The sequence below is a fragment of the Xiphophorus couchianus genome, chromosome 21 (assembly GCF_001444195.1).
Source record: "Xiphophorus couchianus chromosome 21, X_couchianus-1.0, whole genome shotgun sequence".
NCBI lineage: Eukaryota > Metazoa > Chordata > Actinopteri > Cyprinodontiformes > Poeciliidae > Xiphophorus > Xiphophorus couchianus.
Window position 1 is genome coordinate 15,136,085 of NC_040248.1, and position 25,006 is coordinate 15,161,090.

At 38.0% G+C, this 25,006-nt stretch overlaps 1 protein-coding gene across 2 annotated transcripts; it reads left to right on the plus strand.

The window, feature by feature from the left end:
* Window positions 1-6,494: 6,494 nt before the first annotated feature.
* Window positions 6,495-15,419, plus strand: pex2 (peroxisomal biogenesis factor 2). 2 transcript variants are annotated; one of them, XM_028005725.1, is made up of 2 exons: window positions 6,495-6,648; window positions 13,344-15,419. In XM_028005725.1, the coding sequence occupies exons 1-2, from the start codon at window positions 6,621-6,623 to the stop codon at window positions 14,321-14,323; spliced, it is 1,008 nt and encodes a 335-aa protein (XP_027861526.1). In that variant the 5' UTR covers window positions 6,495-6,620; the 3' UTR covers window positions 14,324-15,419. The 2 variants fall into 2 exon arrangements, with proteins under 2 accessions (XP_027861526.1, XP_027861527.1); XM_028005726.1 differs by having other exon boundaries at window positions 6,560-6,648; window positions 13,347-15,419.
* The last annotated feature ends 9,587 nt before the right edge of the window (window positions 15,420-25,006 follow it).

The window sequence follows — 25,006 nt, forward strand, 5'->3', positions numbered from 1 at the left end:
GAAAAGGATATTTACAAAAATGGAAGATGTGACAGTTCATTTGTGTAACATTAAAGATTGAGAACCCATGTTTTTCAGTTTGTTGTTTTTCAGATTTGCATGAGCCAAACTACCAAGTGTATGTATGGATAGGTAAATAAACAAAACAAATATGTAACAAGCATAATATGAATTTCTCATTAGCATTTTGCTCAAATATTTCAGGAAGCATCACAACCCTTGTATAGGTTCAACAAAGAATGACTGTTATACTTTCAGAAGACAAGCCTTATGATTAACTGACCACATCAACCTATAAGACCTGGGCGCTCCTGGGTTCTAAACACATAACCTTGTTATGTGGGCCTTCAACTGGGGCCAGCTGACCGAAAGCCATCTCTGAAACCTTGTTATTTTTGCTTTGATGCACAGTCCAGCTCACGCAGGCTACATTCTGCAGCTAAATGATGTCACATGACAATCTTGATGATTAGAAACCCTTCTTGTTTAAATATGAGTGTGGATCAGTGCTCCTGAGCTCTGCCGCTCAGATGGAAGCATAACGAAATTTGCCACCTGTTACAAGTGCTGTGGCTTTATGAAAGCACCGCTGCGCTTCCTCCTGTCATTTGTCTGACAGGACAGAGGTCATCCACTGATGCTCAAGTCAGGGTGGACATGACACTCTAATTGAAAATGGATATATAGCAAAAGAATGACAGTTTTTCAAAGCTACACATAATGTGGATATGGTAATATACACACTGAATGAGTGTAGATTGAAGATATATTTTATACGTTTCATAATTTAATCAATGAGTTCAGTCAAATGTCAGAAGGCTAAACAGTAAACTAGAAGGGTTAACCCAATCTCTAAAGTATGGATTTTATTAAAGCTGTTTAACATTTTGTCTTCAATATTTTTTTTTTATTTGTCACAGAAAACTTAAATTCATGTACACTCTGCTGTAATAAACTGAGTCAGGAGGAAATACCATCCCTCTATTTGTGTCAGAGACAACATCCTTTTGCAATTTTAACTAAAAATCTTAGATATTCCTAAATCTTTATTATTGTAACCCACTGCCCTGAATGCCAGAGGTACAAAATGCCATAACATTTTCCGTTATGGCATTTTAAAGTTCTCTGTAAAGAGCAGAGTGGTGCCACAATCGCTCTCTCTCTCACTTGTTTACATATAGTATCAGCTACTCCTACACTTTTCACAAATCTTCTACATGATTAGCCAGCTTTTTGGAAACTAAAAGAACACCTCCAATCACCGTTATCAAAATACAGTTTTTGCTGTCAAAACACTGCATGGCATCTATGTAAAGCAGCTAAACGTCAGCTGGCTAGCTGAGTTGACAGCCTGACAATTAACCAAATAATGTAGGGCAGTTAGCCTTCAATGTTTTTCTCCTTATCTCTAGTTATCAAATAAAGATAACTGTTAATATTAGAAGTATTATTATTATTATTATTATCATATTCATCATAAATGTCCATTTAGCAGAACTAAGAATGATTGTTGCTTTTCTATTTTATTTTATTTTTTTAAGTGACAAAGTCTTAATTATTTGCCATAATAGTGTGACGTTTTGGTATTTTAAATCAATTTTGTCAAACCATCAGTCTTTTAGAAATTACTTTAGAAATTAGTCATATCCCTGCTTCAACAGACCTGATAAAAATAAGTCATTATGTCTGGATAATGTTCTGAAATTGCACATCTGATGGTGGCAGAATCTCTCAGTAACTATGTGATGTTAGTTACAATTTGTTGTTCTTCTAGACTTGTAGTCATAATTTCTTTGATTGAAGCACTGTATGTTTTTGGTTTTGGATGCTGCACAGCTGGAAGTGTTTTTGCTCTGCCTTTCGGACAACTGTTCTAATGCGCAACCGTAGCAACAAGGCATATTGTTTTTACAACTGGGAACAGCTGATTTGCATCTCAAAAAATTAAATAATACCTGAACTACGATCCCAAATCCAAGAGGAGTTGAAAAGGATGATTCCTGGATGCAGAGCAGGACCAAACACTACTATAAATATTTTTTTCTGAAGAAGATGTCATCTTTTGTCAATCCATCATTCGTCACCTATCTGTTGGTAGGTGTCTGCACACAGCAGATGTTTGTAAATCCCATCCTGTGCAAAAACATAGAAAAAATGGTTAAGTCTGTGGATCAATTTTTTAAAAAAAAATTATAGATAGCATTATTATAACTGACAATGCACATTTTGTATTCTGTTAGAAATAGAAGCAGAATATGACAAATCCAGTAACATGTCAATCATTCAAGGGGCTTTATCAGCAACTGACCAATTGATGGTTGGTCAAACATTGTCAGTGGGGAACATGCAATCCTGGCAGCCATTACTCAGAGCAAGGGTGCTCAAGTCCAATCCTCGAGAGCTACAGTCCTGCAGACCAGGATCAAATGGCTGAATTCCCTCACCAGCAGTCATTCATCTCTGAACAGGCCTGGTAATCAGCCATTCATTTGATTCAGGTGTGTTGGAGCAGGGATGCATGTGAAAGTTGCAGAATGGTAGCTCTCGAGGACTGGATTTGAGCACACCTGACCCAGAGCATGTAGAGGGCGGAATACAATTTATTACATTTCAAAACCCAAGAGGAAATATTGCAAGAAACGGCTTAAGGCCTGCAGTCAACCTTAAGTCCAGTTGAATGAAACTATGATTGACGGAAACTACCATATTCATCTGTATGAAGCTAGCTGATTGTAAACATCCAATTTTTTTCATAACAGCACTTATTGATAGTCAAATCAAAGATCAATAATTGAAGGTTGTTATACTTGATTTTATGCGTGTTAATTTCTATACATAGCTCTATGGCAGCAAGAAAACACAAGCTGCAGTAACTGCTGTATGTTATCACCTTTTTATGCTACTGTTTATTTTTTTAAGCATTTTCCTGAAGGCAGATTTTCACAAGCCAGTGTTATTTAAGTCATTACTCACCCATTTTGTACGCAAGATGCGTCCAACACAACTTTAACACTCATCCAATGAGACTTAGTGCTCATTCTTCCTCTGGCTGCAAAACTGATTTCTCAGTACCTTACAGACCTCTACGGAGCCCCCTAGGGGACATGGGGAATTTTTTTTTTTTTTTTTTTTGTGTCTCTGTTGTGTTCGTACTCTGAATGGTTTAATATGGAGTGAAAATAGTGTCAAAAAGATTTGTGTGTGCGTAAAATGATTTGTGCGTGCGTAACAGGATTTGTGCATGCGTAAAAAGATTTGTGCGTGCGTAACAGGATTTGTGCGTGCGTAAAAAGATTTGTGCGTGTGTAACAGGATTTGTGCGTGCGTAAAAAGATTTGTGCGTGCGTAACAGGATTTGTGCGTGCGTAAAAAGATTTGTGCGTGTGTAAAAAGATTTGTGCGTGTGTAAAAAGATTTGTGCGTGCGTAACAGGATTTGTGCGTGCGTAAAAAGATTTGTGCGTGCGTAACAGGATTTGTGCGTGCGTAAAAAGATTTGTGCGTGCGTAACAGGATTTGTAAACCTTAAAAATAAAATACATGTTGAAAAAGTACACACAAATCACCTGGTACGCACACACAAAACTGCAGTTACACACAAATCCGGTTACGAGTGCACAACTATTTTTGAGACTCATTTCACGCCTCGGTGGAAGCTCCAAGATTTGTGTGTAGATGGTGCGTTTACATGCTAGTAAAAGCTGGGACATCTGAGTTTTCTTCGGAACTGTTTCTTTTTTCCACAGTTCAATACATATTTCTCTCTTTACTTGTCTCGTGGCTTAGACATATTTTTGTGAGAGAAAAATACATATGTCATTACACCCACGTCTACTTTTTAATACTATAAGATTGTTTATATATGAATCCACATTTGGGACCTATTCAACTGTAATTACTTGGGTAAAAAATTCAACCACTAGGTGGCGGAAGTTTATTCCGCTCTGACTGGGAAAAGCCTTCATTCAAACTGAGAAGAAACAAGAGGATGGCGGGTCAGCCGAGTGATCATGTTCGTGGTTTACCGTCCGAAGTTAGTGGATGTTAAAATTTGCACGTTTTCCTGACCGTTGTAATGCGTATTTGTTAGATTATTTCAGATTACGTTTTACGTTTCAAGTAGTTCGACCCAAAGTTCTCGCCCTTCTATAGCAATAGCTCATGTCTACGTTAGCTAAGCTACTATTAGTCCTCGATTAGCATCGGTCCAGTTTAAAACAGTATCTTCCTGGCCCATTACAGCTATGTCTACGTTTATCACCATGCTCAGCTAGTTTTATGATGCCGACAATAATGTAGGCTTAGGTGACGTCTTTTATTATTTGAAGGATTCATCCCAGTTCTCCTCACTAATTGTAGTTTTTGATTTAAATTTTTTTTTAGTTCTGCTACAGACGTATGTTTCGTCTATCACCTGTATATTTTATATCTTACTGTAATCACTTAAGATTTACTCTTCTCTACATTTCTTCCTGGAATATGATGGTCATTGCTTTCGTACCAGAAATAAATACGTAGAACATCTCTTAACAAATGTACAAATGTATTCTATGCCATACATATACATCTGCACCGTTTTTTATATTAGATTCATGCAGATCATCAATATTTCAAATTTTGAAAATATAACCTCATCCAACACTGAAGCCTTTGTAAGCAGCTGAATATAAGTGTAGTAACTCGGCTGAATCTTTAAAATATTAATATTTCTGTTACTTCATTATGAGCAAACCACATTTCTCATTACTTCCATGTGATGACTTACATTTTTGGACAGATAATATGTTAAGTTGTGCTTCACATTAACTAAATTGTAATTGTAGCCATCTAGTGAAATTATATTTCTATTGTCCCCAAAAAGTGCTAATAATGTATGTGTTTTCCACATTTCAGTCAGTGTTCAATTTTTCACTTTATAAATTGCATAGTTGAAAAAGGACATATACAAATTAAATATGGAATATTTTATTAATTATCTGCCAGATAATTAATAAAATATAATTATAATAAATTATAATAAAAGACGTCACCTAAGCCTACATTATTGTCGGCATCATAAAACTAGCTGAGCATGGTGATAAACGTAGACATAGCTGTAATGGGCCAGGAAGATTCTGTTTTAAACTGGACCGATGCTAATCGAGGACTAATAGTAGCTTAGTTAACGTAGACATGAGCTATTGCTATAGAAGGGCGAGAACTTTGGGTCGAACTACTTGAAACGTAAAACGTAATCTGAAATAATCTAACAAATACGCATTACAACGGTCAGGAAAACGTGCAAATTTTAACATCCACTAACTTCGGACGGTAAACCACGAACATGATCACTCGGCTGACCCGCCATTCTCTTGTTTCTTCTCTCAGTTTGAATGAAGGCTTTTCCCAGTCAGAGCGGAATAAACTTCCGCCACCTAGTGGTTGAATTTTTTACCCAAGTAATTACAGTTGAATAGGTCCCAAATGCGGATTCATATATAAACAATCTTATAGTATTAAAAAGTAGACGTGGGTGTAATGACATATGTATTTTTCTCTCACAAAAATATGTCTAAGCCACGAGACAAGTAAAGAGAGAAATATGTATTGAACTGTGGAAAAAAGAAACAGTTCCGAAGAAAACTCAGATGTCCCAGCTTTTACTAGCATGTAAACGCACCATCTACACACAAATTTTGGAGCTTCCACCGAGGCGTGAAATGAGTCTCAAAAATAGTTGTGCACTCGTAACCGGATTTGTGTGTAACTGCAGTTTTGTGTGTGCGTACCAGGTGATTTGTGTGTACTTTTTCAACATGTATTTTATTTTTAAGGTTTACAAATCCTGTTACGCACGCACAAATCTTTTTACGCACGCACAAATCCTGTTACGCACGCACAAATCTTTTTACGCACGCACAAATCCTGTTACGCACGCACAAATCTTTTTACACACGCACAAATCTTTTTACACACGCACAAATCTTTTTTACGCACGCACAAATCGTTTTACACACGCACAAATCCTGTTACGCACGCACAAATCTTTTTACGCATGCACAAATCCTGTTACGCACGCACAAATCATTTTACGCACACACAAATCTTTTTGACACTATTTTCACTCCATAGATTCTCAACACCCAATTGTAGTTTGTAAGTGACTGATAGGCAGATTTATTGGAAATCTGTCTTAAAAGGTAAAGGATGCCGGACCTCGGTTTGGCTCGTGGGACGACTCGCAGCAGGCTGCAGAAAGTTTCCCTTATTTTAAATCCAAAACTTGTATGCTTAATGGTACAATTCACACGAGATATTTTGTGTAAACTATATTAATTGTGTTACTTTATGCACATTAATGTTGCATCTTTTGTCTATTTGAGTCGCAACTTCAGAACAGAACGGAACAAATACGGATCAGAAAGTACGGCGATCGGATCAATCCCAGCAAATCAACGATCATTTTCTGTTTTGTGCCGCTGATTCTGAACTGCGTTACGCTATTGGTTAATTTCCTTTCCAACTCCGTCAATCATATCGTTTGTTTACGCAATTGGTTTGTTTCCTTTAAGAGGCGGGGCTAAATTGCACAACCCGGAAAAACACGCTGTCTGCAGGATATATCAGGAGAGAGAACAGTTGATGTGTACGTTTCACCGAATAGAAATGGGTAAGAATACACGTATTAACATTAGTTGGATACTATATCTGTATTATTTATAGTAATGGCAAACCTGCTGCGTTTTAATGGCGTTAAAAAGCTCAATATAGTCCAGCATTGCGGTTAATCTGCAGTGTCAGGGTTTCCTGTGTTTCCCTCGATTCTGTGGTCTTATTTTCCACTTGCTTCATGGTTACATTTAAAGTAAAATCGATTGTTGATCTCTATCGGTATGTTTAATGCACACAGCATACAACCCAAACGATCAAATATACTGGGAATTATTATTCAATTTGTGTGCGTTCCAGGTGTATATATACCTAATGAAACTTTGATTAGTAACCGTGTGAGACTCTGGGCTCCTTCAAGATTATGTTCTGCATCCACGCACATAATTCCATTATTCCCAAAAATAATCAGGGCTAGAGATCAAAACCTTCCGCATTGAGATTCAAGGCAAAGTTGATCTTATTGATTTTCTTCAAGAGACTACTCACTTCATTCCTCTCAACCCAATCATCTCTCCTCTACCCTTATCTGTCTTTTGGTTATATCTCTCTTTTCCAGTGCTGACTGTACTGTTTGCAAATCTGCTACCCAAATCCAATTCCCCTGCCCCAATAATCGCATACTGATCTTGCTTTATTTTTTCAAAAAAAGAAAGAAAAAAAACACATATTTGAGGTATGGCTGTTTGACTTGTGATATCAATATTTGTGTTAGCCAATTGGCAGAATATAAAAAAAGAACTATAGGCATGTTAACAGGCTCACATTTGGAACATGATTATATAGCATTTGAAATAATTTATGGAGACTAGAATTCAGCTTAAACAATGTGTGTTTTAAGGTCATAGATTTACAACTGAACTATGCTGGCATAAGTCTACTTTTTATTCTAAACCGGTGTGCTTTAGGTTTGACCATTTGGACCAGTTTTTACTTAAACCCACATAATGCATTAATTCAGTAAAAAGAAAAAAAAAAGACATCCATTTATACTAAAAATAGCTTTAACTAGGCAAGATTTTTACAACATTTAGGAGTGTTTCTGGGATTTTTTTGAGCATGCTTCCAGAAATTCATTTGTGAGACCAGACACTGATGTTGGGTAGGAAGGCCTGGCTAGCTGACACCAACCACTCTTCTTCATCCTAAAGATGTTTTATCAGATGAAGCTCAGGCCAGTCAAGTTCTTTCACACCGATCTTGCTTATTCTCGTCATTTTAGATCTTGTTTTGTGGACAGATCCACACTAATGTTAGAATAAGAAACAGTTCCCAGAAAATTGGGAGCATGACATTAGTGAAGATATTTACTGAACATTTAATCAGAAATGTGTGCAATGTCAAAATGCAAAATATTTTTATTGGAATTCAATTTTTAATTTAAAATGAATCAGAACTTTAAAAGTAGCTTCTATACTTTGGATTTGATTGATTGCGTTTACTGTAGCCTTCGCATTCTCCCACATTCTTTTACAGTAGACAAAGAGCAGCTTCATCTCACTTTGAACATTTTCCACCCAGCAGTCATGCAAATAGTTTAAGAGATTTAAATAACTAGCAGCTTTTTCATTTATCCAACATTATTTTTATATATTTTCCCACTTTTCAGGCATGAGAAGAAGCTGGAAAAAAAAACATACGGCTCAAATATTCAATGGGATAGCATGTTTTATTTGCATGACTTGCTCTCTCATTGATTCTTAAGGAACACGCAAATTTGGTTCTCGCATTTATTAGGTGCTCTGCGTTTTCCTGCGCACTCATTGTGCTTTTCTGCTCTTTAATGTTTCATGGCTTTTTAAGTTGTTTGCCGCAGACCCTCGTACTTATTACTCATACAGTTTTAGCATACTCAACCTTCGTACTCATGAAATCAATTAACTCTTCTAAATAATTTACCTTCTGAGCAAACCCAAATAAGGAGAAGACATTTTTTGTGCATCACATGTACGGTTCTAGCTGGTGTGTATTTTTTATTTTTGTGTGTGTGTGTGTTCATGCATTAACTTGGCTTTCACCCCATGGCTCAAAGGAGTCTTGGGTGATTAGAGAAAGAGGGGAAGCCTTAATAAAGCATTAGCCTCTGATGCACACACAACCCAAAGACCCCTCTGTGCATCTACTCACATTCATTTTTCATGAAACGGACTCATAACAATTAGTCTGCTTACCGCCGGGGTGATCTTAGTGTCCCCAGTACTGTCTGTAGTCTGCTGTATGACATCACTCTCTTAAAAGTTTTAAATTTGACATTCTCATCCGTATTTTTTTTTTTTATAGTGCAGACATTGCAAGCTTTGAGTAATAGGTCCTCACTCATTCCTGTTGATAGAAGGCTAGTAAAGGGAAGTTGGAGAAAAGAAAAAGTAGTGCTGAGAGATTTTTTTTTTCTATATTTTCCCACCACAGCTTTTATAGCAATTAATTTGCATGCACAAAAAGGAAACAAAAATGTAATGCTGTAATCCAGCATGCTTTGCCAATGCACAGCTTGTTTCCCTCTCCAAGCATCATAGAAAGCCAAGCGGACATTTATGCACTAATTTAGCCAATACATTATGCAAATACCACACCTAAGTGCCTAGTAATTCGAGTGTTGCAATACATAAAAAGCCAAACTGAGACCTTTTGGACACACTGTTTCCAGTGACAGCGAGTGATAGCTCTGTGAGTGGCTTCGTAGCATTACTGCTGCAGAAAAAAAAACAAAAAACGCAAAATGCAGTTCCCTAGAGACTGTCCATCTTCCCAGCATCCCCCCACCCCCTCAGTCTTCAGCCCCCTGTCCTAAACACCCTCCTGCTCTCCCCAGACACCAAAGCCAAGGTCAAGAAGAAAGTGAGGTCTTCCTCTGTCTATAGGCTATTCCCTGGATGGATTCACCTCAGTGTGGCTGAGCTGTATGTGCTACAGAATGGTCCCTCCTTCTTTGTTGTGACCGTCATCCTCAAGGTCAGCTTCTAGGGAAAGGTTTGGGTTTATCTGTCTCCCACCCCCTTATATTTTTTTTCACTTTAGTTATCTTTTCAGCCAATTTTTTTTTTTTTTTTTTTGTCTCAATGTATCTGTAGACGATAGCTCAAAGCTCCCATCTGGCGGTTTTTTGATGTGCCAGCTGACGTGTCTGTCTTTTTGTCTATCCATCGTTCTGTAGGGTAACTGACATTACGGCTTATTGTCTAACTTTCAGAGGACCCATTTCTGCTCCGAAGCTCTAGGCTGATGCTCTGTATGCTTTTGTAGCCTCTCCTCTTCTTCCTCACATTGGCCATGGCCCCGTTTGCCTCGGAGCAGTGTTACAGTGGGATTCATGTTAGATTGGATATTGTTGTTGTGGTTGTTGTCCCTAAGCTATCATAGTCAGCCTTGAGTCAGTGTGCTATCTTTGTCTAAATAGCATGCACAAACTAATGGAACAACCCAGAGAATCAGCCCTGATCTGAATCGAAATACCTTTTAACATTCCAAGGAATCTGATTTTTTTATCTATTTTTTTCTTGTCTGACTTTTAAAAAAAGGAAGTCAACAGGTTTTCCAGATGAATTTGCTTTCAGATTCATTTTCATTTGCCACCAACTCTCCTAAATAGTTTTATTTTTATTTGTGAGTTGGTTGGCTGACCAAAAGAATTCTGAAATCTGCAGCCACCAAAGGATCTGTTGAGATGAATTTGTCTGTTATTGTGGTAGCATAATCTCACACTGAATATTTTTGAAAAGTCATACTTTTTATTTAATTCCCTTTTAGACACCGAGAGAAAAAAGTCCCATGTTGGGAAATATATATAAACCAAAAATGTATTGCTATTAAAACTAGCAATAATTAGTAAGTATCTTTTAAAATATGTGTAATGTTTACACTTATTCAAATATCTCTCTCACCAAATGGTTCAGTGTTCATTCCTGACCTATTGATAAAAAAGGATGTGGTTGAAAAAAAATTGCAGCAAGTGTGCAGCTAATTGTGACTTCAATTATTGTATTTTTTAATAATAATAATAATGATAACAATAGAAAACACTTATTGCCCAATATGGGAGTTTATGCTCACTTAACAAATATACATGAATTATAGGTTGAATTAAAAAAAAAAAATCAAAACATAATATTATACTACTGAAATAAAAGACAGCTATATTTTATTTCAGTTTATTTTATTAATTTATTTTTTTCACATTTTTCCATGGCTGCTAATAACTGTGGATGCCACTATATGCGTCTACGTATTTCAAATAAATAATTTATTTCCCTGTATCTCTGATCTTTCAGGTTTGTATGGGAACTGTAAAAATCACTGCCTCTAACACACCCTGTCACTGCTGCCTAAACACTTGTATCGACTGTGACTTTTGAGTATTACATAAGGAACATGGATTTCCAGCTGTCCACGGTAAAAGCCATGTAAATTCAAATGCTTAATTTTTATAGGCAGCCCGGCATTGACTGAAGTGCCTGCTTGTTATATATTTGGCAAGTCCTGCAAGTCTGAAGGGAAGCTGTCAATAACAATCCCAGCTATTGATATGGCAGTGGGCAGGAGATGTTACTTGGCCCTCGACTCCAGCCTCCCTCTGATCCCTCTACATCATAATTACATTAATATTGACAGACCCTTGACAATAGTCACATTACTATTGATAGGTGGTTGTCAATACCGTGTTTCCCCAAATAAAACATATTCATTCATAACTTGTAAACTGCTCGATAAAAAGCTTTGAAAAGACTATTGGACCCGGTCGGGTTTACTCTCCTGAGAGTGCTGCTGCTGTGATGGGGATTTCCACCACCTGGCAGTGTGTGTATTTGTCGATTTGAGTATTTGTGTGTGTGTCAGCTATAGACTGATAGATTAACTTAGTGTTGCATTAGAGCCCCACATAGATCAAGGCTTTCCTTGGCATGCATTCATGGCCAGACACACATGCATATAATCTCTAAATTTTCCTCCATCAAAGGAAAACTTTCAGATTAAGCAGAACAAACAGAGCCTGTTTATTGGTTGGCATACACATTCAGGCTACTTCTATTTTCTGCTATATTTTTATATATATTTTATAATCCACACTCCTCTCCCATCACAAACGAGGTCCTGGTCGCTTAACATGGCAGCATTTCAAAGAAAGCTCAATAAATTTGTCATACCTGCTTAGTTCAGCATAAATTCACTTTTTTTCAACGATTTGCTAATTCTCACTTATTTGGATGGTGTATCCTGGCTCTATTTAAATGTCTTGAATACACATACAGTCCTGTATACCTCAGTATTGGCCCAGTATGTTAGGATGGGCTTTTTTTAACCTTCTTGAGAAGCATCTAAAGTGACCATCATCCCTCTCTCTTTCTGTCAAAACTGCCATATTTACCCGGTGGAAATCTCTTTTAAAGCCTCGTGACAAATCTTGTTCATGGAGACACAAAAGCTACTGTCAAGAAAAGGCCTCTCTCTGTCTCTTTCTCTCTCTCGCTCTCTCCTTCGGTGGCCTTTTTCGTCTGTCTCTCAATGTGTTAGTTAGTCTTCCACCTCTTAGGCGTTTCAGTCGGGCAAAGGGCAGATAAAACTGGGGAACTGAGCAGTTTGCAAATGTATGCAGCACAAAGTAGCCCAGATGACACAATGGTGAGATCCCATATGGAGCTGAATCTTGGAAGGGGGGATTGTTCCACATTTGGCAGATGTTTATGGTGTACCAGAGACTGTGCCGTTAGCCTAATCCCTGGTGATGTGATTTGTACACACACCCCTATCTCTGGAGGGAGCAGCAACGATAGCCCCTTAGCTTTGCCTACTATGTGGGTGTGTGTCTAGTGTGTAGAATGGTGAGTGTTTATACAGTGGAGAAAGCATTCTAAGACCCCCTGCTTCACCGTATGCCGTAGCTCAAAGCTTGCATTAAGAACGGGTTTTACATGTGAAAAGTGATTTCCGTTTCTGTGTAAAGAAAAATAACCTTTCTAATAGGATGGGCTTCCCCTCCAGGGTCTCTCTGCTCCTTATAACAAAGTTGTCCTGTGATAGAAGTGATTTTTTATACATTTTCTTTTTCTCAGAGCGGATTTTAACCTAAATAGATTTTAAGATAATAAAGTAATTATGGTCATATGACATCAGTGTTCTTCATTACTGCTCATTTTTCACAACAAGGTCCATGAGTCTGAAATTCTATGAAAAAATTATGGGGAAAAGATTAATGAAAAAAGTATAATCCAGAGAATATTGCCTGGAAATAAAGTTTGGAGAGTAAATAGGATAGATGGTATAGTTATCCATCCATACATGCATTCACCTATACAATCACATTTGTCTGTTCTGACATCTGTTGTGAATTTATTATGAATCTTGGTGGGTCTAGTTTCAAAATGGGCTAAAAAAAAAGTCTGAAAACTCTGTAGTTTAAAGATATATGGAATTTTTACATGAAAAATGTGTAGGAGCCTTGGGAAAAATCCACTCTGTTTCTATTTCAACTTAATATGTTACTTGAAAACTTTTGATTGTTTGTATCTTGCTGTCCAGGTTCCCTTTAGAAAAATGTTAGTGATCACAGGTTCTTCTATTCGAACTCTACATTTAGAGAAGCTATATTAATGAATTGGTTTCCAAATTAAACCAAAGTTAAATCATTATGAAAATGATACATCAAATACAAATCTCAAAGCCTAATTAATATCTGACTGGGTTTTTTATTTTTTTTTCCAGCAGGTTTGAACAGGGACCACAACAAAAGGACAGCTCGATCTAATGATTCAGAATCTGCAGTTGACCCACCAGTTTTGCGCATCAGCCAGCTGGATGCCCTGGAGCTAGACTCAGCTCTTGAGCAACTGCTGTGGACCCAGTTCACTCAGTGTTTCCAATACTGCCGCCCAGGGTTGCTCACCCCGGTGGAGCCTGAACTGAAAGCATTACTTTATCTGCTGCTCTGGAGGTTTACTCTTTATTCTAGCAATGCCACAATAGGTCAATCTCTACTAAGCCTGCGCTATCAAAGCACATCTTCATCATCTCCCCACTACAGATCACTGTCCCCTCGTCAGAAGTTGGATCTTGCCATACTTACTGCAGGCCCCCGTTGGCTGCAGGAGCGTTGCTACCGTCTGCTGCCATATTTGTCTTTGAGTCCAAGAGGGGCTGTTTCGGAATTGGATGGTGGCTTGCTGCAACAAAGTCTCCGTAAAGCCCTAACTCTTGTTTCTGGTCTGGCAAAGTTTGCTACCTTTGTCAACTTCCTAGTTTTCCTAAGAAATGGCCGCCACCCTGCCCTACCTGAAAGAATTGCGGGAGCTCAGGCTGTGTTCAGTAAACCTAATGTGGTTCGAGATGTAACTTACCAGTACATGAACCGGGAACTACTGTGGCATGGCTTTGCCGAGTTCCTCATCTTCCTGTTACCGCTGGTAAATTTAAGGAAACTGAAAGCAGCGGTGTTATTGCATGTGCTTGGAAGAAAAGATTCTGAGGAAGAAAGCAAAAGAGAGGGAAAAGACATGTGGAAAAACTGTGGACTATGTGGAGAATGGCCAACAATGCCTCATACGGTGGGGTGCCAGCACGTTTTCTGCTACTACTGCATTAAAAGCCACAGCATAGCCGACGCTTACCTCACATGTCCGAAATGTGGGGCAGAAGCAGGGACGCCCAATGTGGTGAAGATGGACATGCGGGTTGTGGGCAGGTGATGGTTCCATCCTGCTGAGAGAAAACTGCTAGAAATGTGATCTGAATGAAAGGGATAGTTGAGGATTATTTAAGCAAAGATTTGGTAAAAATGTAAGAAGCAAGTAGTGTTTTATCTTTAGCAAATAACTCTGTTTTTTTGTTTTTTGTTTTTATTGTTTACCATGAATCCGGATCATTAAGGTGAAGCTAACAGACATGACCAAATCAGACTTCTGTCAGCTTGAAACAACTTGAGTCTCAGAAACATCTTAACTGTTTTTGCAAACATTTTCAAAACCCTTTAAACTTATGTTAGCATTGGGCAGTCATATTTAGAGAAGCCAATGTTTAAACTTGATTGACTTATTCATTGATTATTTATACAGAAAACGGACTCAGGAGGTTGTGTGGCACCAGTAATATGAAGGTGGTATAAGAAAGTAGAAACACCGTTTCATTGTTTTTTGTTTTTTTCTCATGCTGTTTTTTTTTAATATATGATACTCTGACAGAAAAACTTTACATTTGGTTCTTAGTACGAGTTTCATATATGAGGAATATTTCTGGTAGTCCATCTCCTACCTCTGTTTCCTATCTCCTTGATAGAAATGTTAATTTCTGAAGAAATTGTGTTCATCTGTTCCCAGTATTTGCTTTTTTTTTCTTTCAAAATATTTAGTCACGTATGACTTTATGATAGGAGGACTTTTCCTTACTGTGTCTTTTCTAAGCACACAGTTGTCTGCTATGTTTAATGTATGTGTGCATATATTGACAGTCTTCTGTGCCCTCTGTTTCTCTGGCTGGACTTTGGATGGAATTATTTGTCTTTGGTGCACTGGACAGACTACAGAGCACCACATGGGGCATATATTTGATGAGTGAATGTGTTGATTTATGCTCCAAATTGGCTCTGTGATGGGGCGCGTGTGTGTGTGTGTGTGTGTGTGTGTGTTTGTTGAAATGGGAATATTTGTTCTGATGAAAAATGCAGAAAGTCAGCTGAATAAATAATGGGAGGAATTTCTGATGCCTCTCATCATGGTCAAATTAGCATTTGTTGTGTATTTTGTGCCTAAATTGTATTTCAACATCATTAAAATTGATAGAGTGCTACCTCTTGGGTGTTTATTTAGTTAAGTGGAGGAGTGAGAGAGAGCGAGGGATGAGGGAAAGTTATAACAATCAGTACACTTCTCTCTAGACAGGCCTGGTCGTTCTAACTCCCATTATCCGTTTTCACAGCACCCCAACATGCTGAAGATCAAGGGGGCAGCCAGGGGCTTGGATTGACTCACACACACTTGACAGCCATCCTCTCTTTTCCCTTGGCCTTTCTCTCTTTTGCTGCCTTTCCATCTCTCTCCCTCTGTAATCTCATGGGCCCTCGCCCCTATAAGACTGTAGTAAACTGTACCAAAACCCTGGCAGTCGTCTCCTTCCTCGCAGGCGAATTACTCTCTAATCCCTGTAATGAGTCCAAAGATGCTTATTTATGCTGGAGTTAACCTCCACCAGTGAGCCCAGCCCCAGGCCAAACTCACCCCAGCTGAGTGAAGCCTTTCCTGGGCTGACAAGAGAGGAGTGGGATGGAGGGGGGTTGTGATGGTTACTATCCACCTCCTCTTCCCACTCTTTCTTTTCCCTTCTCTGATCACCAGTGCTTAATTGCTGATTGCCAAGACAATCAATTGTCACTGCAGGCGTAACAGAGAGCCTATTGCAGAGGGAGATGGCCTCAGTTCTGCTGGCACAAAGACATGAATCTGCGCTCAGATGAGACTTTTGTTGGGCTTAAGAGAATAAAGCATGCAATATCTCCACTTATGAGGTTCATGAGGGCCCTGAAGAACATTGGGTTGTTGCATTGGTTTGATCTTGTGTTAAATTATGTATGTGTTACTGACCAATGGCTTCTTTCTTTGTCCTAGAATTTCTCCAAGTCTCTATGGCAGATGTCCTTTGTGGTAATGTAAGGTAATCCAACATGAATCAATTGTACGGTTTAAACCTCCTATAGAAGTATTTTGACAGAGTCTTGTGATGAATTAAAAGAAAACTTAAAACCTTGAGGTGGGAGTTACAGCCCTAGATGGTGATTGGGTTGACATCTTGTGGGAAACAGAGGACACATCCTGAGGATTCTTTGAGGTCCTCTTTTATATCAAGGATGTTGTGACTAATGAATGCAACACTAATGCATATAAAGCCCTAGATAGGAAAGACCGATGGTCAATATTTTATGCACTACATTACATTAATGTGAAGTAAGTCCCAGAAAGTGAGATTAGGATGATGTTTGAGATTAAGGATGCATATATGATCAACCCTAATGCCACTGGGACATGTCATTGTCTTAACATTCAGAGAGACTTGCAATCCAAACCTTTTCTCTGATATTACTCTGTAACTCTAATTGAAGCCCCAATCCTCAGAAAAGGAAAAGAGATAAAGAAGAAACATTGCATTAGAGTCTATTAATTGAGTTAGGACATGTATTAAATTAGTTGGAAGTTGGAACAGGGCTCTGGACTTAAGGAAGGTAGCTGGGGCTCAGTTAAGCCTATCTGTCTTTGGATCTTTTCTAATTCTCAGGCTCCGTGTGGAAAAGAAAAAGAGGAGGAAACCCACATTCCCAGCGGCTACGCAAAGCAATCTGCACATTCACACGCAGCCATTTAGGGAGCAAATTGGCCCTGTGCCCCCTCTGACGACGGTTTTAAGAGAAAGGGAATTAGGGCGTTGAATCCCTAACTAGATCTCCTTCTTTGATGAGCCTCTTTATCCGCCTGTCCCTCATCTCCATTTCTTTGATGTGAAGCGTTGATTTTCCTGATTAAATAGTTTTTTAAGTAAAAAGCTCTTCTCTTGGCTCTCTAATGCCGGGTACTTTACCGTACCTATTGTAGGTTCGTTTGTGTGCATGCTTGTTGAATGGTACGTCTGTGGTATTCTCTAATTGGAACAGAGCCCGTGGCTTGCAGATAATAGTAAGGATAGAACATGCATATTTTTTCTCTAAGAATTTTTTTTTTTCATCTTTAATGCTCATGCCTGGCTTTTACCTCTTCATTTGAAATGGCTAGAAGGACTCAGATAGCCCTATGATTCACTAATGAAATTAAAGAGTGAAAACATCTGTGCCTTTTTCTGTTCAACTAAATTCCATCTCTGATCCTTCTCCTAACTCACTTTTCAACAGGTAAGGGAATTACATCCCTCATGTATCGGCAAGATATTTCTAACTGACACCACTTTCAAAGACTGAATGACATCATTTTTCGTGCCAAGAAAAGATAAAACAAAAATGCTCTATTTATTTGTCGACATCTCTGAGGATTTTTGACACCTCTATGCCTTTTTTTTTTCTTGTGGCATGTCCAATACGTCAATAGGAGTTACAAGTAGCTCATATTTCATCTATTCAATAAAAGACATGCCAAACATAAAACACCAAAATTCCTTCAAGGTAGACAAATCCTAGGTGTGCTGAAGTTCAGGGTTGCAGCCGCTGCTGGTACCTGCATTATGAGACTTCTTTCAACACCTGCCGGGCTTTGGATACCACCGGGCCCAATTATCTAAGTCTGCCTCTTCTTTTTAACCACCTCTTCAGGTCAGGGGGACAATCAATCACACCTAAAATAAGGAAAGTAATTTCCTTTGCTTTTATCATGGTGTTTAGGTTTTGTCTGGTTGCATTTCACACAAAGCTGGAGCATCTATGGTTGGGGAATTCAGAGAATTTGGCCTTTTCCTTTTTGATCTCAGGTCCCAGGATAATTTGGAATTTTTACAATATCATATGTCCGACCCAATATGTGTAAGCTGAATGGGCAAATACAAAAATCACGTAGATGCTCTGTAGAGTGCTGCGTTTCATGATGTAGGTCGACAAAGGTTGTTATTCTTTGGAACTTTTAAAAGCTAGACTGCGACATTGAAGGCAAATCTTAGCGATATGTGTACGTGCATTCAACAAAACAAAGGGTGGATATTCATTTATTTCTACCGTGTGAAATCTATTTGATGCATTTTAGTTTGTTTGTTTTTTTACTTCATTTCATGATTTTAAAAAAAAGTATTGCTGAACAATATTTGTTCCTAAAAAACTAATATTTCACCAAAAATGCAAAGCTGTGAAGTTACTCAGATTTCCATTCAAATTTTAAACTAACACCTGGGGAATATCTAGACATCATTGTTGTCACTTTTATTTTTATTTAAATTAAAGACACTTCATGTTAAAAAAAAATGTAACTTTTAATTCATACACACCTTCTCCAAAACCAAATTTAAACCGAATTTGTGAATGTGTTAAATATGGAATGTTTGCATTGTTAATTTGTTACAAAAATAAATCATCCATCCATCATTTTCCACTCCGACTCAACCACAGATAATTAATAATATAAGGTAAAACTAATAATGACAGATGGAATGTATTTTATAGAGTCTTATTGTTGGAATAGAAAGCATGTTTCTGAGCAAGAAATTCAATAGGAAATTGATTCAAATAATTGTGATTTCAATGACATTTAATCAAGATGATGCTTTTTTTTCAATTATCAAGCAAGAATATATATATATATATATATATATATATATATATATATATATATATATATATTATTTTATGTTTCATACCTTACTTGGAAAGACTTGCAAGATCTTTGTCTGTTACTGAACTCCTCCGACCCATCTGACTGGGTGGGTAGGAGCAGCAAAGGGATGGGACAAACAAGATACCAAAGGGCATTATGGGGGGATTACGCACAGGTGTGTTGTGTGCACCAGCACTAGCGTCTGTGTTCGTGTGTGTGCATACGCACTGTCCTGTCTGTGCACGACTTTAGCCATCTCAGTCTTCTTCCTACTGATGTCTAGAGCAGACTAAATGAGCAATAATCTGCACACATCCCTCCAGATGGCCCAGTGAATTTCCTGTGGCTTAAGGCGCCAGCTGAGCCCTTTGAAAGTTTTGATAACTTCTGCAAATGTGATTGAACCTCTGCTTGTCTAGGAATGCGGTGGAGGACACAATGTGCTTTTTTCTGTTCTTCCCCTAAAAGAAATGAAGTAGGAGGTATGCACTTGAGTTTGTTTGTTTGTTTTTATTTATCTTTTGAAAAAATATATATTGACCCTTCATCACTTTGACTTTACATATAAGTTCATTTGTCTTGAGTTGAATGTCCTGCGGCTATATAGAGACACCGGAATCACTTTCTAGGTTAGGATATTTTTTGTAAACTGTGTTGTTCAGTTAAAGTACTGCATATAGGATTACATTTAAGCTCATATGCTACATAGTAATTTCCAAGGCTCTGTATAGTTAGTATAAGCATCAGAATCATTGTGCAATCACAATGAGTCTGATAGTCATCAGCAACTACAAAGGAAGAAACTAGAAGAGCGCATACTTGTGTTCTTTGTCCTCCATCAATCAATGCTCGGACCAGACTTAATGCACATGAGGAACCAAATATAAGCAGCAACATGTGTAAAGTGTTATGAATATTTGATAACGTCCTGCCAATCTGACTTCAGTTTATTGACAAACTGCGGTATTGTTAAGTACAAGTGAAAATTGCAATGTTTTCTTTTGTAGGTGCCTTGCAAAAGTATTCATACTTTGGGAACTTCTCTACATTACAACAGCAATGAGTTTAATGTATTTTAATTAAATTATTTGTAGACCAACAAAAAGCTATGGAAAACAATGCATGCTTTATTTTCCATAAACAAAGCATGTATTGCTTTGTTTATACATGCTTACAAATTAGTATTTTCTTAGTTTTATTTTTTAGGGATAATAGGAGTAACTGTAAATGCATGCCACCCTTTTGAGATTTATATGCTAAAATATTTTAAAACTGCTGCAGCATATTCCTTCCGCTATGTTTGTTGTTGTTGTTGTTTTATCACATACATTGCAACAGAGTACATCAAAGTTTAAGGTTGCATTGGGAGAAATTGTTTTAATGTTTAAGTGGTATGTGTACTTTTGAAAGGCAGTGTGTACGGCAAGAAAATACCAAATTTTAAATTACATCTGTAGGCAACAATAAACAATATCAACAGGAGGCACAGAGAGCATAACCCTGTTAAGTATGAAGCCGCCAGGTAATGACAATGTTTTTTAGCGTTGGAATTTCCAACTTGCCGTGGTTAAAAAAGAAATATATTTTAGTAGTTGCCATGGATACCTGTGTGCAAAGGTTTAGCCGGGAGTCTTGATTCCTCCTGGAGATGAGTGAGCCGCACGTGTCAACCAGCATTAACCTGCTCTGTCCAAAAGATGCAGAGAGACACAAATACAAACACACATAAAACGCGAGAAATAATAAACACAGCAATATGCACATTGCCTCTGTGAGTAATGTAGCGAGGTCTCTAAGTGGAGTTCAAACTGAAGCGCATCTTCCTAAACATGGAAATAAAGGCAGAGAGGAGTAATGTCTAAGATGTAAGACAGGGTACATGTCAGCTAAATTTAGTACTTGTATATTTTTTTAAAACCTCCGAAACAGAACATGTGCATGACCTCTTCTAGCACTGTCAAATTGTAAACAGTGTGTAAAACACAGCTTTTGCCTCTCTGTATTAAATACATTTTATTTCTAAAGCACATTTAAAATCAAAGTAGAGTGAAAATAATCTTTTAAAACAATGTAAACATGAATGAGATAAAGTGAGTAAAACCAGATATAGAAATATTGAACCAATTTACAAATCATGCTACATTTTTTACATTAAAATGTTCCAAAACATTAGGTAGATACTGTACATGTGCTTAAGTTGTTTGTAAAGGGGTGAATGGAAGACCCACATTTAACAGAGTGTAGGAGGCTGCCGCAGACCTTTGGGACTGATTCAATAAAAGAATAATCTCTGGAGCTAGATCTAGAATGTTAGAATGTCCAAGTTCTATAATCTAAAGAAAGAGTAGTTAGGAAATATTTTTGAGTTTCCAAACCTTGTAAAACTTAACATTTTTTAAATCAGTTCTATACTTAATATAACTGATAAAAACACAGAGTACTCTTACTCTGGTTTCAGTCAGAAGTAAGACAGCAGAAGATAACAGAGACTGACTCAGGCCAAAACAAAGAGAAATTCAGTAGTCTAACCTGGGGGCAATTAAAGCAGTGATAGCTGTCTTCATGTCGCAGTTATTGAGAATGTATTTGAGTTTTGAGATTTAAGACATAATTCTTTATCACATCACCAATCTCTTTATAAAAGTTCAAATGACCATTAAATATAACAACTAAAATCTTGACCTGGGAAGAAGATAAAATGTCAAGGGCATAAAGTGCGATCCAAGATAAAAGACCTACTGTGACTTTCTGTCATTAAAATGTGAAATGCTATTAGCCATCCAGCACTGCACCTCTTCTAGATCAAGGGCCATGGCCACTCCTGGAAAAATGTGGCCACATTTTCTTTTCTGTTTTATTTATTTTTCTTTTGTGCCACCCTAAGATTTTTACTGGTCTGATCCATCCATCTCTATGAAAAGGTAAATCTTTCATTTGAAAAGCATTTATTTATTTCAGGGATCCATTTTGGATCCCTGAAATAGGATGGATTGTCAGATGGTATCTATTAACTAATTTAATTTCATAAAAAAAATGTTTTCCAACAAGAGGATTTTTGTGGCCTTGCATTATGTGCACTTCTCTTCTCTGGACAGTAATGCTAGACAGTTTAATAATTCAACTAATTTATAATATTAAAAAAAAAGAGGGGCATAAATTGTTATCCCAGATTATCTGATATCCAAAGTAAGAATCAAATCTATCGCATTGCTTGCCACTTTTTTTTTTCTTTTTCCTCTAAACACACATGCCAGAATTTTCTCTGTAGGGCCCCTCACTGACACTCCGGGCTCGTTGTCAAGTATTATGTTCTCAAGTATTTGTGCTCAACTTCTGAGCCAAGCTGCTGGAGTCCTTTTTTGCCCCATCCGCAAAGGTCTGCCCAAAATTCAGCGGTCATATCTCTCCTTGTCTATCTCGGAGCTTGGCATGTTTTCCCTTAAAGTCAAATTAAAAAGGTATGCCAGAAAGGAGAGCGTATCTGCAATTCAGAACACATTTTTCTATCAGACAGGAGATATATTGCCGACTAAGTATTGTCAGATGTTGGCAAATTCCACATATTTTTCATATCCGGCCCCCTGAAACCTGGGGCCGCTTCAAGACTCAAGGCACATCATGGAGAGGGACTCTGTTTGACCTTCGGAGCACAGGCAGAAATGAACCAAATATTCATTCTGTTTTGTGCAAAAATATTTTCTCTGATCTAAATGCAATATCACCGGCCATAAATCATTTAGGGATTCATTTGGAAATCATTTGAAAAACACATTTATTTGCTGGGGTGTTCATCAATAAATGTAGCTCCTGTGCAAAGTTTTATTTATATATTCATACATTCAGTTGATTCAGTTATTCATGTATTCACTCATTCACAAGGCCCAGTCAGTGGCCATGCGTCTATCCCTGTGTGTGTTTGCATGCATGTGAGTGACCTGCGGCGTAGCCGTGCTATTCTGTGGGCTAGTGCCGTTCCCCAGGGGGCTCTCATCTTTTACTGAGCCCTGACAGAGGATGGAGGCTGGGAGAGGGGTCCGCTGCATTAAAAAGCCTTTACCTAGCTCTGATTTATCACCCCTGCCTTGCTCACACACACACACACACGCAAACCTGCTTACCACACCATCTCACCATTCCATGCCGCGGCTCAACTCTACACTCTATCAAAAGCAGGGACATAGAGATGCACATGCACACCCCTTCACACGCACGCACACACACACACACACACACCATCAAGCACATACTCATTCCATCATAAGATGGCTGCCTTGGAGAAAAAGTGAGGGTGCAAGGCGCCGCAGTGCACAGCAGTGGTGATTTTGCATTTTAATGGAGCCCCTCCTCTCACACTCACCGCTCAGTTGGTAATTCTGGGGAGTCGCAGGCTGCAGGCACCAAGCCATCAGCTACCTCACCACAGGAAGACAGAGTGACACAATTACAGGGCAGCATTTCCTGGGTACATCACCTGCAAACGGCTGTATGTGAATGTGACTTCCACAGATGAGGCAAGGACGGGGGAACGGGGAGAGATGGGTGTTTGTTTGTGTTTGCACTGCTGGGGGAAGTAGATCGTCATTATGCCACACATAAAAATAAAAAAAAAAGCAGGAGAGAGGCCTACAGGACATCCGGTAGCAACACACAAGCCCTTGTAAATGCAGATGAAGACACCCACAAACACACGAGAAAATTCTTAGTCAAAACTACAATCATGCATCTACGACTGCCAAACACGAAGATTAAAATGCATGTGTGCAGCTCACAAGAGACACAAAGGGAGCACAAGATTTTGTCCTTGAGAGGGTCCAAGACAGGCAAATCATATTTATTCATTCATTCATTCATACATATACGACCACTGCATTTCTTTGCTTCAGTTATAACATGACAGTTGATTTAAACGTGGGCCAAGAAGGAGAAAAGACATGAGGAATTAATGCGACAACAGCATCTTCACTATTACTCATCTTGGAATTTACAATTATTATTATTTTTTTTTTTTACTTCTTTTTACTCTTTCAGTCGTTTTCAGACACAACATATCCACTGAAATCACTGGATTGCGGTATAACACTGTCAGAAACGACAGAAGATTTTCTAGTCATGTTTGATTTAAAGAAATGGAATATTTTCCATTTCTAGCAAACAAAAGGATATATTACTTTCAAAGCATCATTAAATAAAATAGGAGCAAACATGCATGATGTGTATTTTTAATCAGATGATTTCATGTCAGTCTGGTGGACTTTGAGCTCAGTTAAGTACTTGTGCTGTATTTCAGGTTGTTTTTGTGAATTTCCCTATGCTTGTATTTTTAGGTATCATAGTGTTTGGTTTGTCTGTCTCCTGGTTTGCTCAATATTTCCCCTCTGTGCCTTAGTTTCCTCTTGTTCCACAGTTGTTTCTCATCTGTTCATTTACTCATCCACTACACGGGTGTGTGAATGAAGGAGACAACAGAACTCTGCGGATCAGTTGCTCTGTTGTCTGATCCTTTGTGGTGGACGCACACAGTCCATTCCCATCGTCTGAGTTCTTTATTCGCCACAGTCTTGCAATCCCTGTCTCTGCATTTGCATAACTCTAACCCTAACCCGAAGCCAAAGCATGACATTTAACAGTTGTTGTATACCTTCTTTTCCTGACTGTATTTTTATAAATACAATTGAACTCAAAATAATTCATACCTGTGAGCAGATTTAGGTTTAAATAGCCTTTGAATAATAACAACTGGAATATTTATTAATTGTACTCTTCATCCTAATATTTGATTATATTAACTCTTGATGATGATGATGATGATTTTGGTGATGATATTTGAGAAAATGTAATATTTGTTGCTTCTTTGCTATATTACATTCTCAACGTAATTTTTTGTTGTGTTGTGTTTTTTGTTCTTTTTAATGTAAAGCACTTTGAAATGGCCTTATTGCTAAAATGTTCCATACAAATAAACTAGACTTGAATTGACTTTCTTCTGACTGGATGTAATATTAATGCGATGGAGTGGCCTAGCCAAAGTACTGACTAGAATCTGAAATAGAATCTGTGAAGGGAGCCAAAAATTACGGTGATGGAGAGAAGACTTTCTGA